This window comes from Tachysurus vachellii, chromosome 11 (assembly GCF_030014155.1).
Source record: "Tachysurus vachellii isolate PV-2020 chromosome 11, HZAU_Pvac_v1, whole genome shotgun sequence".
Classification (NCBI taxonomy): Eukaryota; Metazoa; Chordata; class Actinopteri; order Siluriformes; family Bagridae; genus Tachysurus; species Tachysurus vachellii.
The window spans coordinates 16,783,060-16,799,930 of NC_083470.1; the positions used below are offsets into that span (position 1 = coordinate 16,783,060).

At 36.7% G+C, this 16,871-nt stretch overlaps 2 protein-coding genes across 2 annotated transcripts; both read left to right on the forward strand.

Moving 5' to 3' along the window:
* The first annotated feature begins 150 nt into the window (after nt 1-150).
* acaa2 (acetyl-CoA acyltransferase 2) lies at nt 151-8,096 on the forward strand. Its single transcript, XM_060880704.1, has 10 exons — nt 151-248; nt 688-854; nt 1,979-2,107; nt 2,318-2,434; nt 2,541-2,688; nt 6,191-6,366; nt 6,510-6,639; nt 6,721-6,791; nt 6,919-7,073; nt 7,192-8,096. Exons 1-10 carry the CDS (start codon nt 233-235, stop codon nt 7,274-7,276), a joined length of 1,194 nt encoding a protein of 397 aa, XP_060736687.1. The 5' UTR covers nt 151-232; the 3' UTR covers nt 7,277-8,096.
* Nucleotides 8,097-9,860: 1,764 nt separating this feature from the next.
* rpl6 (ribosomal protein L6) lies at nt 9,861-15,675 on the forward strand. The gene is made up of 6 exons (XM_060880825.1): nt 9,861-10,033; nt 10,136-10,234; nt 11,047-11,190; nt 14,104-14,152; nt 14,337-14,521; nt 15,495-15,675. Exons 1-6 carry the CDS (start codon nt 9,875-9,877, stop codon nt 15,645-15,647), a joined length of 789 nt encoding a protein of 262 aa, XP_060736808.1. The 5' UTR covers nt 9,861-9,874; the 3' UTR covers nt 15,648-15,675.
* Nucleotides 15,676-16,871: the final 1,196 nt, after the last annotated feature.

Consider the following 16,871-nt stretch of genomic DNA (forward strand, 5'->3'; position numbering starts at 1 on the left):
ATCAGTACAAAATAAATAAAAAAGCCTAATATAAGGTTTTATTAAATAGTTATATTTTTGTGAAACAATAATATGTTTTGCAATTCAATTTTTTTAGGCAGATATAGCGAATAATGAGTCTTGAATAGAAACACTAGTATGTAGGTAAAAGGTCAATGATGACGAGTTAGTATTAGGGACTCAGTTGCGAAGAGAATTGATTGTCCGTCAAATTTCAGTTAAAAGTACAATAATGTCGCTATTACGAGGTAAATAATTGGTCTCTCACAATTTAGATGTTTGGTTTCACGCGTGTGCTTTTTGTAGATATTTGTTAGTTTTGCTATCAGTTAACAATTGTGACTATTTTACTTAGAATCTTACGTTAAAGGTCAGACTGCATCTGCACTCTCTTAATCTTTGTCTTGCTTTATTTGGCGAAACCGGCATATGTAGCCTACATTGAATTGAAATTAGAGCAAAGGTTACTGATCAGAAAAGCTGGCAAATTATTATCTTTACAACCGTATCAATTCATTTAATGTCTGTCATTTGTAGTAACAAAATACAAACTAACAAATTTATATACAAGTCTGATTTACTACAAGACATTTTAACACTGGCATATTTAATAAGAGACTAAGAGCTGATCTGTGAAGGGTTATTTAAAGTGCTGCTGACATTACTCTTCTGATTTCTTTGGTCTAGGTGTTTTTATAGTGTCGGCTAAAAGAACCCCCTTTGGAACATATGGTGGTGTTCTTAAAGACCACAGTGCTACAGATTTGGCTGAGCATGCTGCTAAATCTGCCCTTGTTTCTGCTAATGTTGCTCAAGAACTAGTTAACAGTGTCATCATGGGTAATGTCATGCAGGTGAGTAACTGATATCAGAATTAGATGCAGCTTTATACACAAGTGACGTGACATACGGCTAAGTATGGTGACCCATACTCAGAATTTGTTCTCTACATTTAACCCATCCAAAGTGCACACACAGCAGTGAACACACACACACACACACCGTGAACACACACTCGGAGCAGTGGACAGCCATTTATGCTGCGGCGCATGTTATGTTGGGGGGGATTTGGTGCCTTGTTCAAGGGCACCTCAGTCGTGGCCGGCCCGAGACTCAAACCCACAACGTTAGGGTTAGGAGTCAGACTCTCTAACCATTAGGCCATGACTTCCCCACATTTTATTGCCAAGTATGCCTGTGCATACAAGGAATTTGTTTTAATGTCCTACGCTTCCAGTACACAGAGACAACACAAACAATAAAAATTAGATGAGAATTAAAAATAAATAAATGGAAATACAAATACAGTAGACAAAAATGTAAAAAATAAATTGAAAAATAAATAAATTGTATGTGCAGTTGTGCTATAGATGATAGAATGGAATCGAATAGATTGAGATGCAGGGAGGAGGTGGTAACTAGAACGAGATGTATCTAGAATCGAGATGTACTCGAATGGAGGTGGTAACAAATAAATGTAAGATTATTGCACGTTGTTATTGCATAATGGAGGAGCATATAACTGTTTATGAGGTAGATTGCCTTTGGGAAGAAACTGTTCTTGTGTCTGGTTGTATTTAGGGCTCTGTAGTGCCGGCCAGATAGTAAACGTTCAAAAAGCGGATGACATGGATGTGAGAGATCCAGAGTGATTTTCTGAGCCCCATTCCTCACTCTGGATATATACAGTTCTTGGAGGGTGGGTAGGGGAACACCAATAAACTTTGCATCAGTTCGGACTCTTCTCTGTAGTCTTCTGATATCTGATTTTGTAGCAGATCGAAACCAGGCAGTTATTGATTTGCACAGAACAGACTCCATGATGGCTGAGTAGAACTGTTCAGCAGCTCCTGTGGCAGGTTAAACTTCCCCAACTGTTCAGCCTGAACAGCTGATACCACACAAAATTCACCAGCAGTGGTACTGCACACTTTTCAATAGCATACCTGTGTATATGTGGTTTCTCCTTTTCCTACAGAGCTCTGCAGATGCTCCCTACATTGCACGTCATGTGGGTCTCCGGTGCAATGTGCCAATACAAGTTCCTGCTCTGACTGTGAACCGCCTTTGTGGATCAGGGTTCCAGTCCATCATTAGCGGAGCTCAGGTAAGCATACATGTAAACGGTAAAAATCTAAATGCATACTGTGCAAACCTAAGGAGCGTAAGCACACTTCCACTAACTTCAACATGTTTAGTTATGTGTACATAATCAGTATCTGATATTTTGTCATTTTGTTGAAATTCAGAACTAAGGTAAAATGTTTGGTGAAACCCTTATGGGGAAAATTTGCTAAATGTTTTGTATGATCTGTAGGAGATATTCCTTAAAGAGTCAGAGATTGTCCTCTGTGGAGGGTCAGAGAGCATGAGCCAGGCCCCTTATGCTGTGCGCAACATTCGTTTTGGCACCAAGTTTGGCACTGATTTGAAGGTAAGTCTACAGACAAGAGGATGGACTTATTTGAAAGAAAAAGGATACAAATAATCAAATCTTAATTAAAAAGAATGAATTATGGCTGTTTCTTTACTTGCTTTAGCTTGAGGACACACTGTGGGCAGGACTCACAGACCTTCACATAAAGACGCCTATGGGAATCACAGCAGAAAATCTGGCAGAAAAATACCAGATTACTCGAGAGGATAGTGACCAATATGCTCACCAGACACAGCAGAGATGGAAATATGGTCAGTAATGTACTTATGGTATTTTGCTACAAGGCAGCATGAAAACAGAACTAATTCTTATCTAGGATTACCGTAAAACTTCAAATAATAGCCCGGGCGTCTATTTACCCAAATCGCCGAACCGCACCGGCTTGTATTTGAAACAGGCGTCTATAAGAGACAGGCCTTTAATTTAGTGTTGAGATGTTCAAGCATGACAGTAGGAGGTTACCACATTATATTACGTTTTATTTATAATTTATAGTTGTGCGTCTTCTGACTGAAAAGTCGTTGCGCTTCAGGAATTTGTCCAGCCAGCCAGCGCTTGGAGTAAAACTGTTGCATACACTTCTTTTGCCTTGGCACTGATCATTTTACGTGAGACTCTGAGATGCTTTGCCCGCATGCTGTGGATCCACTCACACACGCTCACCTCCAGCTCTTCACTGGCCTTCTTCCTCCCTCTACCTCGCAGTCTGACCGCGGACAGACGTTGCAGTTCAGCTTTATTTTTACGCCATTCTCGCACTCTCTTTGGATCAACCGAGAAATGTCTTGCCGTTGCTTCTCCCGAAATTTTTTCAGCAAATTTGACAACTGTCAGATTAAATGTCAAATCATACTTTTTTCTTTTTGTCTCCATGGTGGTATTGAGAGGATTAAGAAAAGCTGAATACTAAAAGAAAGTTCGTTAACCTCTTTATGTTGCCATATTGATGAGTCGTTCATGAACGGTTGCGTCTGTCACGTGAAATCTAATCAAAACATAGGACAGACGATCTGACGGGTTTTAGAAGATCAAATACAACCCGATACTAAAAAACAGACCCGGCCTCTATTTGAGACCGGCCTTTATTTACCCAAACCTGTCGTCACACCAGGCGTTTAAAAGTGACAGGCGTCTATTTGGGACTAGGCTATTATTTGAAGTTTTACGGTATTCATTACTATATTATGATGTTTGTTTCCAATCATATAGTGTTGTCAGTGAAGGCATTTTCTTTGATGGGAATATGGGGGAAACATACATACATACGTACACACACACACACACACACACACACACACACAGTGGATTTGGAAAGTATTCAGACCCAGCAGAAAGCCTTGTACAGATTTGGGGAAGGCCTGTCTTTGAGCCCTGCAGGCAGTTGCTTTGACTTCAAGGCTTGGTTTTTGCTCTGATTTGCATTGTCATTCAGGTTGACTTGAATGAAGGTGTAGAAACATCTCAGCAATTATCAGTAGAAATGGGAGGCATCTGAGCTATAATTTCAAATGTTGTTCCTGAATACTTGTATATGTGACATTTCAGTTTTTTTCTTTTAAATACATTTAGACATTTCTAGAATTCTGTTTTCAATTTGTCATTATGGGGTCCTGTGTGTAGATTAGTGATTAAGAAAAAGAGAATTTGAATGATTGTAGTATCCGGCTGCAACATAACAAAATTTTAAAAAGTGAAAAGGGTGTCAATGGTCGATAGAAACCAAAATCATCAACCTGTTGAGGACTGGATTAACATATTATTTAATTAGACATTTCTATGGCTCCCACGTGCTTTGCATGACGTTGTCTGAACATGCTCCTGATGAGATGTAATGAGGGATCTCTTACCAGACCTGGCATCAGTGAGTTCTTGGACAGTCTGTGGTGCTACTTGGTAGCTTCAGATCCTCCAAAACATAATGTCTCAGCCATTCTTAATTGGATTCTGCTCTGGGAAATGTGAAGGCCCGTCAATGGAATCAGTGCCTTTGTCAGCCAGAAACTGCTTAAACACACTGGCCACCTGAAGCAGGGCCTCATGTACCAATAGGAACCCAACGCCTACTGCACCAGTGCAACATCTAAGGATGGCTCTTTGGATTTCATCCCATTAATCAGTAAGGGTACCATTGGCTAGCACGTGGAGGTCTGTGTGACCATCCAAAGATGTTCAGCCCACTGACATACCAGCAGACTGGTCAAGCTGGATGATGTTGCAGGTAGTATGATGTTCCTGATGGCATCTCCAGATTCTTTTAACACCAAACCTCCCTGTGAAGGCAGGTATGAATCTGAAGTTTAACTGACTGTGCAAGAACCTGCACTTGTGGCCTATGTGTTACCCTTCTTTAAGTACAAGGAGCCTACTTTCAGTTTAGGGAGATCCATCAGGTATCATGGAAACACGTGCTCCGGCCACTGCCACTAACTAGACCTCATCATCACCATATGCACAGATGCAGTGTCCTGTTCACCTACATCTACTATAGCACTGACTGTGACTCACTAGATGTGCCAGCAAAGTGAGAGTAGCATTGACGAAGCTGCATCACACCAAGAAGGGCAGTCTAGGAATTAGCATCTGCTATGCAAAAAGCCCAACAAAGACATGGCACTTCCCTAGCAAACATGCAGGTGGCTCTTGCTGTGAAAAATTCGGATGATTTGTTTAAGGGAATGAAGTATCCTAAATCACTTCCGTATATTCATTCATATTTCACTAAAATCCCACCTGTATAAACATGTGACTACTTTGGCTGCTTTTCATTTCATTTTATTATGCTTCTTACAAAACAAGACTTGGTGTTAAGTCTGATTGTACTGAATGGTACAGATTCTGTACAAACTAAGACATGCAGTTTGATACAAACAGAAATAACTAGTTTGTAGTTGAATGGAATGAAAAAGACATGTCCTTCATTCAGTTTGGTTGTGAGCATTAATGGTTCTACAATAGGAAAAAGGGGCAGGAGCCAAGCTGTGCAGAGAACATAGTATTGAATGTGTTGGCTGTGAAGGAGAGTGTTGGCTGTGAAGGAGAGTACCATTGGTTGTGAGTGTCTGAACAGAAGAAAAAGAGTGTGGAATTAAGTTTAGCACAAACCTTATTTGTGCTTGTGTTTTTCTAGCAAGATTGTTTTTTTATTGTAGAATTGAGAACAACTGTTTGTCTTTTTTTATTATTTATTTTTTTTATTTTTTAAATATGTATCCTCATTTGTGCCTGCTCTCTCAAAAATAACTTGCACTGACTGAAATGTCTTTCTCAAAAATAAATTCACCAGACCACTGGGCATGACACTTGATAACTCATAATACTAAAATGTATCTTTGACAATTTTAAATGAAAAAACAAGGCGGATGAAATTACTCATTCATAATAGTGAAGTGAGGTCAGTTCAGTGACTTTATATTATCCTAAAATAGGTTTAATGGCATGTTGTATTAATATAATTTGCAATAATTAAGGGTCACTGGACAAATCTTTTTGGTGAATGGAATCAAATTTTCAAGGCACCAGAATGAATTGAAATGGCCACCTCTAATGTAAAGGGAGTGTGTGCACTAGTACTCTTTGTTTGTATTTACATGATGGAAAAAAAACAGAAGACCAATGCATGTTCCATGTTTCACTTTATGTAACTAACATTTCATGTTGTTTTGAATAGTGCTCAGAAACCTCATGCAATATAGAATGTGTTGCTTTTCTGTACCATACGTTTTGATTCTTAAATCTAGTTGTTTCTTTTTGCAGCTCATGAAGCCAGCTACTTTAATGCTGAAATTGTACCTATTGATGTAAAGGGCAAAAAAGGGAAAATAGTTATGAGCCAAGATGAACATCCTCGTCCACAAACAACACTGGAGCAGATGGCCAAGCTCCCACCTGTATTCAAGAAAGGGGGCACAGTCACTGCTGCCAATGCTTCAGTAGGAACCACAATGCCCTACTAATAACCACATAATTTCTGATTTATATTTTTATATATCTAATGATTAGTAAACATGAAGTGAGAGACTGACTTTAAAAATGCATTTTTTGACTGTTTTTATAATAACGTTGTCTTTTACAGGGTGTGTCAGATGGAGCTGCAGCTTTGGTTATTGCTAGTGAGGATGCTGTTAAAGAGCACAAACTGACTCCATTGGCTAGGATTGTAGCATATCACATATCAGGCTGTGACCCTACAATTATGGGTATTGGTGAGTAACATCAAACTGTGCACACACTTGCGAAAAAAAAAAAAATTCTATAAGACACCAATTCATATCTCTTTGCTCTAGGTCCAGTACCTGCTATAACAGAGGCTCTGAAGAAAGCAGGGCTCACATTAAATGACATGGATTTAGTAGAGGTATGTACACCACTAGACATGCAGTTACCAGTTATATGTAATTATGGCCTCCTCAGAACATAAATATAAGCAAGAATTCAGTAAGTATGCAAATGCATTACATTGTTTTGTTTGTTTATGTTGTCAGGTGAATGAAGCTTTTGCCTCCCAATATTTAGCAGTTGTTAAAGCTTTAGGACTGGATTCAGAAAAGACTAACGTAAATGGAGGAGCCATTGCAATCGGCCATCCACTAGGAGCTTCTGGGGCCAGAATCACTGTACATTTGGTTCATGAGCTCAGGTAGTCCCTATACTTCTTCATAATCTCACTGGTATTCCTACAAAGCAGATATTTTTTTAAAGGTATAGTTTACATGATATGTTTGTGTTAACTGTCATAATTTGTTCTTTATTTTAAGGCGGCGAGGTGGCAAATATGCAGTGGGATCAGCCTGTATTGGTGGTGGCCAGGGCATTGCATTAATTCTGGAAAATACCCAATGAGAAAAAGAGAAACATGCATGTAAAAGCAAAAAGAAATCTCCACAATTGTGGTAAAATTCTTCTGAATAATGTAACTTAACTTACTTTGTTATTTTGATTATGACTATATGTCTATATCTACATAAACCCATAATATCATATTTATTAATGATATCATTAATAAATATGATATTATGGGTTTATGTAGATATAGACAAAAAAATGTACACACATATTTCTCCAAGTTCAGGGACTTAGGTGGTATTTGCAAATATTGATATAATATAATATTTATAGAATTTTGAGCAGACTTCATTAAAGGTATAAAAAAATGCATTCATAACCTTTTGCATGATAAGTCAGTGTCTTAAGGCAAATTCTGTACTAAAATGTACAAATAAAAATTTAGTTAAACATATGTCCAAATATATTTCACAAAGTTTTTCTACAAATTTAATAGCAGGGATACAAATGTTCTATCTGAAGCATGTGACTGTGTTTTGTAAACGAGTATAGCATCTCTTCCTACATGAAATGTAAGGTAGCCATTAAGACCTTAAAAGAGCTTTAGAAGCATTAAGTATTTTCCTTTTAATTTAATTAGATGACAAATTTATACTAACCAGTAGTAGTAAAGTGGCTGTTTTTTGTTTAGTGAATCTCATGTTAACTCACTCACTTCAGTCTGATATATTTCTAACATAATCACTCCAATGTGGGGCACATGCTGTAAGTAATGGGCTGAGACAACCCTGGATTCATGGTAATAAAAGTGTTGTTTCTAAGTATCTTTTGAGACTGTTCTCTCTAAAATTGCACAAATAAAGAAAACATTGAGTAACCATGCTTGTTTGATTTTGTGCTTTTACACTATGACACAGACATGACCAACTGGTGCAATATAGCTTTTGACTGCAAGAGTGTGTATACGCCATTGTTATGGAACAAAAAATCAACAGAAATCAATTATATGATGTTAAAAAATGTCTGAAAAATAGTTTGAGAACAACCAAAACTAAGTAAATAGTACTGTGCAATTTTAGGCAGATATGAAGAAAAAACATGACAAAACAAACACACAACAGGACACATTGTTTGAACATTCAGTATTTACATAAAGTATTTACACTGGTGGGTGCTGTTACTGTTTATTGTCTTTTGTGTATTGAATTTTTTACTTTTTGTATTGTCTTGTAACTTTTTTGTCTGTACTGCCTTGTCCTGCACTGTTTGCACCAGGTTGCACAGTTGCACTTTTTTGTGGCTAAGACTTACTTACAGTACAAGTCCTTAGCCCTGTCTTTGTTTTATGTAGCACCACAATCCTGGAGAAATGTCTCACTTCACTGTGTACTGCAACAGCTATATATGGTCAAAATGACAATAAAAGCTTCTTGACTTGACTTGAATAAGCTTAAAAAAAACAAATTGAATTTATCAGCATAGTATATGAATGTGATATTCATTTTTTCATTCATTCATATCCACAACTCAAATTAACAGCATTTAGATCATTGAAAAATATAGTAAAATAGAAAACTATAGCAAAATAGTTTGATATGCAGGCTTTTCTGAATCTTATACTGAAATAGATATAACAGAAATTTCATTTCTTATTTTTGATTATTCTCAACTATTATTCTGATATTTTTGCTTTGTTTTCTGACACACTTAAATTTTAAATACACATGAATAATTTTTAACTAGGGATAAACTGAAAAAATAAGGGTTCCAATTTTTTAAAGTCTTTTAACCACAGCATAAATATATTTTCTTTCTTTTTTACTTAGTGAATTTTTTTTTACCGTAACTCCAGTCTATAGATGGCAGTATATGGTTACAATGCGCTTTTAGTACACCACAGAAGAAAACTTAATGTACGCCGTCAGACTATATATGCGTCAAGTGCCCGGATGTAGGTCTTTTTTTCTATCGCGAGGTAATTGTGTCTATCGTGTGTGTTCTTTGAAATTTTAATCTGTTGTCATCTTCCAATAACGCCTCGGTGTATTGGATCTGAAGTGCTGTATAATTGTAATGCGTCAAAGCTAATACTAAGATCTGCGAAGATTTAAAGAAACTTTTTGTTCGATGTTTTTATATTTGTGTTTTAATGATGGGCCTGAAACCCGAGCTAAATGTAGATTTGCTCTGATCTGTAACGGTAGCACGTTTTCAGTTATTTTTGAATAGTTTTAAATAGTTATATAGCATGATAACTTCTGATATAGAATTATTTGTGTGTGTTTAGTTATGATATTAGTCTTTATACGCACATAAGTATGTAAACTGGCGCTTTTCGGTAGGAATCGCTTAGCTGGTTAGCATTGCTAAAGATGTTCACGTTTGTTAACCAGGGAGAGAGCGCTTGTTAATAAACTGATTTTCACTTTTGTTATTCTGTGTAGAAAATATAGATGGAAAGGGTGATGATCATAGATGGCCTCTGAGCAGTTAATTAATTTGTCGTAATATCTGAAATGTCAGCCAGCGGTTAGTCCAGGGCTTAACGCTGTCCCGTGATTTTATTTAAATGTATCAGAATCAAGATATTCCTGAATGACTGAAAGTCACGCTGAAGTGTCTGAAATTACGTGGTGTGTCATGGTCTTTACACCAATGTTTCAGATGGCTGAGGGTGATAAAAAGAAGGTTGCCCGTAAGCGGCACTGCAGCCGAAACCCTGTACTGGCTCGGGGTATCGGGCGCTTCTCCCGCTCGGTCATGTTTACCCGGCGTGCCATGTACAAGAGGAAGGTTAAGGCAACTGAGACCAAGGTGAGTGCAGATCATTTTCTACAGAATCTGGTAATTGACATGGAATGTAATTGATATTGTATAAATGCAGAAAGGGTGACATTTTGATCTGTTAAAACACAGATTGAGAAGAAGCTCAAGGAGAAGCCCCCTACCACTGTGGTGAAAACTGTTGGTGGAGACAAGAATGGAGGTACTCGTGTCATTAGACTTCGTAAGATGGTGAGTCCCATACACACCAACTTTTTTTTATTTTTTATTTTATTTAAGATGCACAAAAATCAGATTCTCTCCTACCAGTCACTACTCTTGGATGTACTTAGTACTTGCTATGCCGTTTTCCTGAATTCAACCAGGCTCTTTCAGAGGTTTTTATTCCTGTTCTTTTATTTATGGACACTGTTTGCAATGCCAATCTGAAAAGAAGTGTTTTGGATATATTATTTTAACTTTATATTTAATCATTTTTAACTAGGCAAAACATTTTAGTTAAATCGTAAAGATCTCTCCTGCTAGGAGCTGTTAATCTGACCCTGCAGGAGTAGTTCCAAAGCTGTAAACATGGTGTCTTGGTCATGTTTTCCAGTGCACTTTGTAACAGAAACAGATTGTTGCGTTTTGTTTTTAGGAGGGTTTCATTTGTATAATTTTATGGTTTTGACAAGTGTTTCTTGGGTGTTTTGCTTGGGGCTTTTCAAAACTGGTGTATGTTGGTGAGAACAATGATACAAAGTTGGCGCTAATCCTTCTGTAAAAGTAAATGGCTCTCTGTGATCTTGTTGGTTCTACTTTATTTAGCTTGCTAATATATTGTCAGGTTTGGTTGTGTGGCACATTTTTTTCCAAATTATTTGGCTAGTTTTCTTCACCACTTTTCTTTGCAAGTTAGAATAGCATGACAAAGCATCACTGTCTGTATCAGAATGAAACAAACAGAATAAAATAAAAACAAAGAACTATTTTAATAGGGCTGTTAAAGCTAATATGATATAACTTGCTTTGACAGTCACTGTATATTTTTCTTCCTTTCCTAGCCTCGTTACTATCCAACAGAGGACGTACCCCGGAAGTTGCGTAGTCATGGGATCAAGCCCTTCAGCCAGCACAGGAGAAAACTGCGCTCTTCCATCACACCTGGAACTGTACTCATCATGCTCACTGGGCGTCATCGTGGCAAGGTAGTTATTTGTATTGTATATGGACGTTTACCAATAATTTCTTTGCAAAGATAATATGCAATTTCTTCAGTTGTCAAACAAAAAATGCTACAGTGGGTATAAAGTCTACATACCTCTGTTAAAATGGCAGTTTTTCTGTGATTTAAAATAAACAAACCAGGATAAATCATGCCAGAGAAATTTCCATATTTATTATGAAACTGTAACCTATATATTAAAGTAGATAAACAGTAAGAATAAAGATAAACTGGTTGCTTAAGTGTGCACACTTTTTTTTATAATGGGGAACGTGGTAGTGTTCAGAATCAATCACATTCGTTAGTAAATATTATATGCCTACTCAAATCTTCCACTTTCGGCTTTCCCCCGTCTGGAAGAAATCATCTGTATCCACCTATCCTCTGCATTCTCTACTCTTGCACCAATTGACTTCATGTCCTCTTAACACAATATGCCTGTCAATTAAAGTGACTTATTAGCCCCAAGTACAGGTATTCCTATAGGATTTTTGACATCTTGGAAACATCCAAATAGAAAATACATAGGCCTCAAAGAGCTTGCAATGCATGTATGGCATCTTATTTTTAAAGCGCATGAATTAGAGGGTTACAGAAGAATTTCCAAGACATGTAATATACCATAGAACACCATAACAAGTAGAGAAAATATGGCATAACATGTTATTCAGAACAGATTGGAACCCTAAAATGGTATAGAAGAGCAGAAGAAATCTGGCCAGGGAGTCTGCAGAGAGGCCTGTAGTAACATTAAAAGAATTGCAGCAATAGGCATACACTGGTTGCTCGCTACATGTGACCAATCTCCTGAATTTAGTTACAGAGGTGGTGTCAAGACACACAACTTTTTTTTTTACCTCTTACAGTTTTACCCCTAGCTCTTGAGTGGAAATTATCTTCAAAAACAAATTAAGCCTGAATGTATCTACACATGCAGCATGCCATGAAAAGCGTAAAGAAACTCCGCCATACGACAAACACCAACTCCACCTTAATAAAACAATTCCTGCAAGCAGCTAAATGAATAGACAGAATTATGTAAATGGGGTAACGTGTAACCGCCGATTTAAATTTTTATTTTTTTTGGTTTTTAAATAAGTTTTATAGTTTAGTAGCTAAGAACTGTTAGGTGTACCAACATGGCACTGGATTGTGTGCATGAACATTCTTCTATAAAAACCTCTCTATAATACTTCTGATTATACAATAGATAAGTCAAGCTTGAAATAATGGTGGAATGTTATAAAATGTATCTTGAAATTTTAGAATTTGTTTAAATGAACTCAGATTCTCAAATTATAACATTGTCAGGTGGATGTGCTTGCTTGAAAACAACGTGTGTCTGTGTGTGTGTGTGTGTATATATGTATGTGTGTATATATGTATGTGTATACATACATATATATGTATGTGTATATATATGTATGTGTATACATACATACATATATATATATATATATGTATGTATGTATGTATGTATGTATGTATGTATGTATGTGTATATATATATATATATATATATGTATGTGTATATATACATATACATATATATATATATATATATATGTATATGTATATGTATGTATGTATGTGTATACATATGTCTGTGTTTCTGACTGAAAACTGTAAACGGTAGTTCACTTCCGTCCATTCTTTAGGCTCTCGCTTCTCATTGGAGGCTTTGAAAACTACACTTCGGTGTCAGATTTGTAGTCCAGACTCTTAGGAATCAAACAAGCCATCAAACATGAGCCAATAGGTGCCCGTAGAGCAGAGAGAGACAGCTTAGAATCCAATGATGGCTCTCCATTCTATTCGGAACACCCTCCGTTTGTTTGGCAGTTGTTCCAGCCAGTAGCAATTTCCTGATCCGAGACTCTATCTCTTTATCCAATAAGGAGACAATTCCAACGAGGTGCTACACCGGCCATCTGGCAGGGGGGGCTGCCAGCTAGAGCCCTGTGAAAAGTCATGACGCAATTCTCGAGCTGTATTGTGCAATCCTAGAGCATACACACAGAATTCCTGTGTTTTTTGAGCAGATACTGCTGCCTAGTGGTTTAGTCAAAGGGATTAAAAGGTTATAGATAGGCCTTTGAATCTCTTGTTTACTCTTGTAAACAAGGTTTATTTGGGGGCAAAAAAACAAAAACGCACAGACGTATCTGTAGAATAAAATTCATATAAAATCCATTTTTGAGTCTTTTGACCAAATTTTTTTTTGGTGAAAGCTAAGACATGTGGCTATGACCTTGAGTTGTTCTTTAGCTCCTGACGTGTTTACAGTAGTGTTTTTTTTTTTTTTTTTTTTTTTTTTAAGTCAGTTTAAAGTAAAATTATTTGGGCGGAAATGAAACCCTCCATTCTAGCCTCTGTAACTCTGTGCCAGTAAGGCCTAGAGACTTGACACTTGTATCTGAAACTAGATATTGTCTTCTTTCCAATGAGACCAGGCACACCCCTGAGTGTCAAAGTATGTGGGAGCTGTACCACTTATTAGTTGGGTATGTCATGTAGGCGAAAAATTTCAAAAATTTCAAATTCTGATTTGTAAATCAAAATTACTATATTGGTTTGCCATTTAGTAGCCATGTAATCAATAAAAGTAATTTTTACCAAGTCAAATGTAATTCATTTACAGGCACTTGTATCATCCATCAAGGGGAACAAGTCTGAATAGATTTACTGGATAACATTACGTGTTCCAATTGTTGTAATATAAGAGGCTGGAGTTCTGGTTAAACAAATCATTCAAGGCAATTATTAGTGCAAGTCTCTGAAAATGTGTAGTTTAACACTTAATGATAGAATAGTATATTTTTTTGGACTGAATTCTTAAATGGCAAGTACCATATATTGCTAATTGATTAAAGTCTTGCCCCTTTCCCATTTCCAGCGTGTGGTCTTTCTCAAGCAGCTGTCTAGTGGCCTCCTCCTTGTCACAGGTATGTTAATTATTTATGGGTCGTGCTGCTCAGACGTGGCTTAAAAAGGCTGTGTTTTTATTTATTTTTTTTAACCAAAAAAAAAACAAAACATGGCTTAGTCTGTAGAAAGTCTCTACCCATGTGTTTGTGCTATTGAGGTGTTGGTCACTGGCCTTAAAGCTTATCTATTGCACTTCTCTAGGTCCTTTATCCTTGAACAGAGTTCCCCTCCGTCGAGCCCATCAAAAGTTCTGCATTGCCACTTCCACCAAGCTGGACATTTCAAGTGTGAAGCTTCCCAAGAACCTGAATGATGCTTACTTCAAGAAGAAGCGGCTGAGGAAGCCCAAGCACCAAGAAGGGGAGATCTTTGATACTGAGAAAGAGGTACTAAACTGGTTTAATCCAAAATGCATCTAACAGTCCCCATTGTATAAACTGTCTTTATGGTTAATTTGTGCTTGAGCAGACATTGTCATGATGATTGGTTTGGTCTGTCTAGGTAAGTTCCTTATGGAATCTTGATGCTTAAAATGATGAACTTCTATACAGTTGTATGCCTACAACTTTGTGGCAATTGGAGAAGACCCACACATGGATGTGATGGGCATGTGTCGATTATACTTTTGGCCATATAGTTATTGTGCAGGATTATAATGTCTAAATCAACTAATTTAGAGTAGCTGTTAAATCCAGGTTTTTATTGCAGCATATAGGTAGTTGGGTACTTTTTTTTTAATTTATTTATTTTAATGTGTAGAGGTGTAAATTTAATTTCCACTTTATCATAATGCAAGTAAGTATAATTACAAGACTTGTCAGAGTATAATGGATGGATATTTACATATTTTTAAGCTTTAAACACGTAATTCTCAGTCATGTCATGTTTCTCTTTCCACTACTAAATTAGATATTCATTTGGCATTGTGCATGTCTTTTTAGCTTATGTGCGAATTATGGAGAAGTCAGTCTTTCAGTGGTAATTACTTGTATGGTTAGAAATTGCTCCAGAATTGTAGTAGTGATGCTGTTAGTGTTCTAAATTTTGTTTGGCAGGTGTGTGAAGGATAAATCAATTTAGAATTGTAATGGAAAGAATTTAGTGTAGTACTGGGTAAGTACTTGTTTATTTCATTCTCAGGCTTTTGTTCACTTATCTTTATGGACAAATATTTGTCTACACAGTGCTGTACATGATTTTGTTGTAGTGTCTTTAAAATAAGTGCTTCAATTAAGTTCTTTTTTTTTTATATATATATATGAAATTAAGCTACTTGACAGTTGTTTAAGTAGCATGCTTGGTTTTTGTATTTTTTTTTTTTTTTTCTTATTTCAGCTGATCATGTATATTTTATTGCAGAAATACCAGCTGACAGAACAGCGGAAGGAAGACCAGAAAGCCGTTGACTCTCAGCTGTTGCCACTCATTAAGAAAGTTCCTCAGCTGAAAGGATACCTGCACTCCCAGTTTTTCCTCTCCAATGGGATGTATCCCCATAAACTGGTTTTCTAAAGAAATAAAAACCTGTCTCTTCTACCTACCAACTGGACTGTTCTTATTGAGTTTTAGACAAGTCATTTTATATTTTGCTGAGGCACCACTCCTTCCAAGATTACTGTTTTTGTCAAACATGAATCATAAAGGTTGTCTTTATTTTTAACCTGTATGGATTTCCCACCCCCTTACTAATGAAAGATTAGACACTGATTAGAGGCTTGGGGTACAGTTGGTGTTGAAGGTTATATGGACATTGCCTTGTGCATTGTCAAGAAATGGATTTGGGCCCTTTAGTTCCAGTGAAGGGGAAAACTTAATGCTACAGCATACTCTTGACATTTTGTATTTACAGTGTGAAAACAGTATGGAGATGAACCAAATACAATTGATCATGTGTACTTGCATTTACACATGGCTTTTGGCAGATTGATCTACCTGTTTACATGACAAATTACAGAAGTTAAATAAGATGAATAGAACCTTAATTAGTTCAGGGATTAAGAGCACCCTCTGTCTAAAATCGCTGTTGGAGAGGTAGTATAGTAGTAGGAAACCAATGCACCTTTGTTGGTAGTGCTATTTATAGGTATTCGTGAAGAGGGAGGTCTTTAGCTCTTATTTGAAAACAGCCAGTGGCGGCTGTTCTGACGTCTAGGGATTAGTCCATTCCACCACCAAGGCAACAAAATGGATGGTTAACATGAAAGTGGGAAATATGAATGATTTACCTTGAGAGACTGTAGTAGATGGGTGCTGATCTATTTTTGGCTTTGTAGGCAAACATGAGCACTTTGCTCCTTTCAGGTGTGTTAAAGACTTTTTTTTTTTTTTTCTTTTTTTTTAGATTAAACTTTTGTACATTTAGTGTGTGTTGAAATTGTGGGCTTTATAGCATTAGTCCTATAAGTGAGCTCTGTCCTAGAAATGTAAGTAACTCTCAAGCCATGTTCACAAGTTGGTCTCTGCTTCTGTAAACTTGTAACTTTACAATCTTATTGTGTATACACACATTTATATACATATTACTAGTACATATGTACACTTTATATTAATATCTTCCTGAAATTCTAGTTTGATGCAAACTACTCTGCACAGATGCAAAATCAAAGCTAAAAAAGCTTTGTAAAACTGTATCCAGAATGGCAATGTGCAGTTATCTACGTTTAGACTAAAGCTTAAAAAGCCGTCAATGATAAGGTGTATGCCAACTTAAACCACTTTAGTCTACATTTGCGACAT

What these genes read in the sequence shown, in the direction of transcription:
- acaa2 (XM_060880704.1), top strand. An exon ending in TCATGGGTAATGTCATGCAG is followed by an intron (nt 855 to 1,978) that starts GTGAGTAACTGA and finishes CTTTTCCTACAG; the next exon opens with AGCTCTGCAGATGCTCCCTA. An exon ending in AGTTTGGCACTGATTTGAAG is followed by an intron (nt 2,435 to 2,540) that starts GTAAGTCTACAG and finishes TACTTGCTTTAG; the next exon opens with CTTGAGGACACACTGTGGGC.
- rpl6 (XM_060880825.1), top strand. Translation starts at nt 9,875, where the DNA reads ATGTTTCAGATGGCTGAGGGTGATAAAAAGAAGGTTGCCCGTAAGCGG. An exon ending in CTGGGCGTCATCGTGGCAAG is followed by an intron (nt 11,191 to 14,103) that starts GTAGTTATTTGT and finishes TCCCATTTCCAG; the next exon opens with CGTGTGGTCTTTCTCAAGCA. An exon ending in TCTTTGATACTGAGAAAGAG is followed by an intron (nt 14,522 to 15,494) that starts GTACTAAACTGG and finishes ATTTTATTGCAG; the next exon opens with AAATACCAGCTGACAGAACA.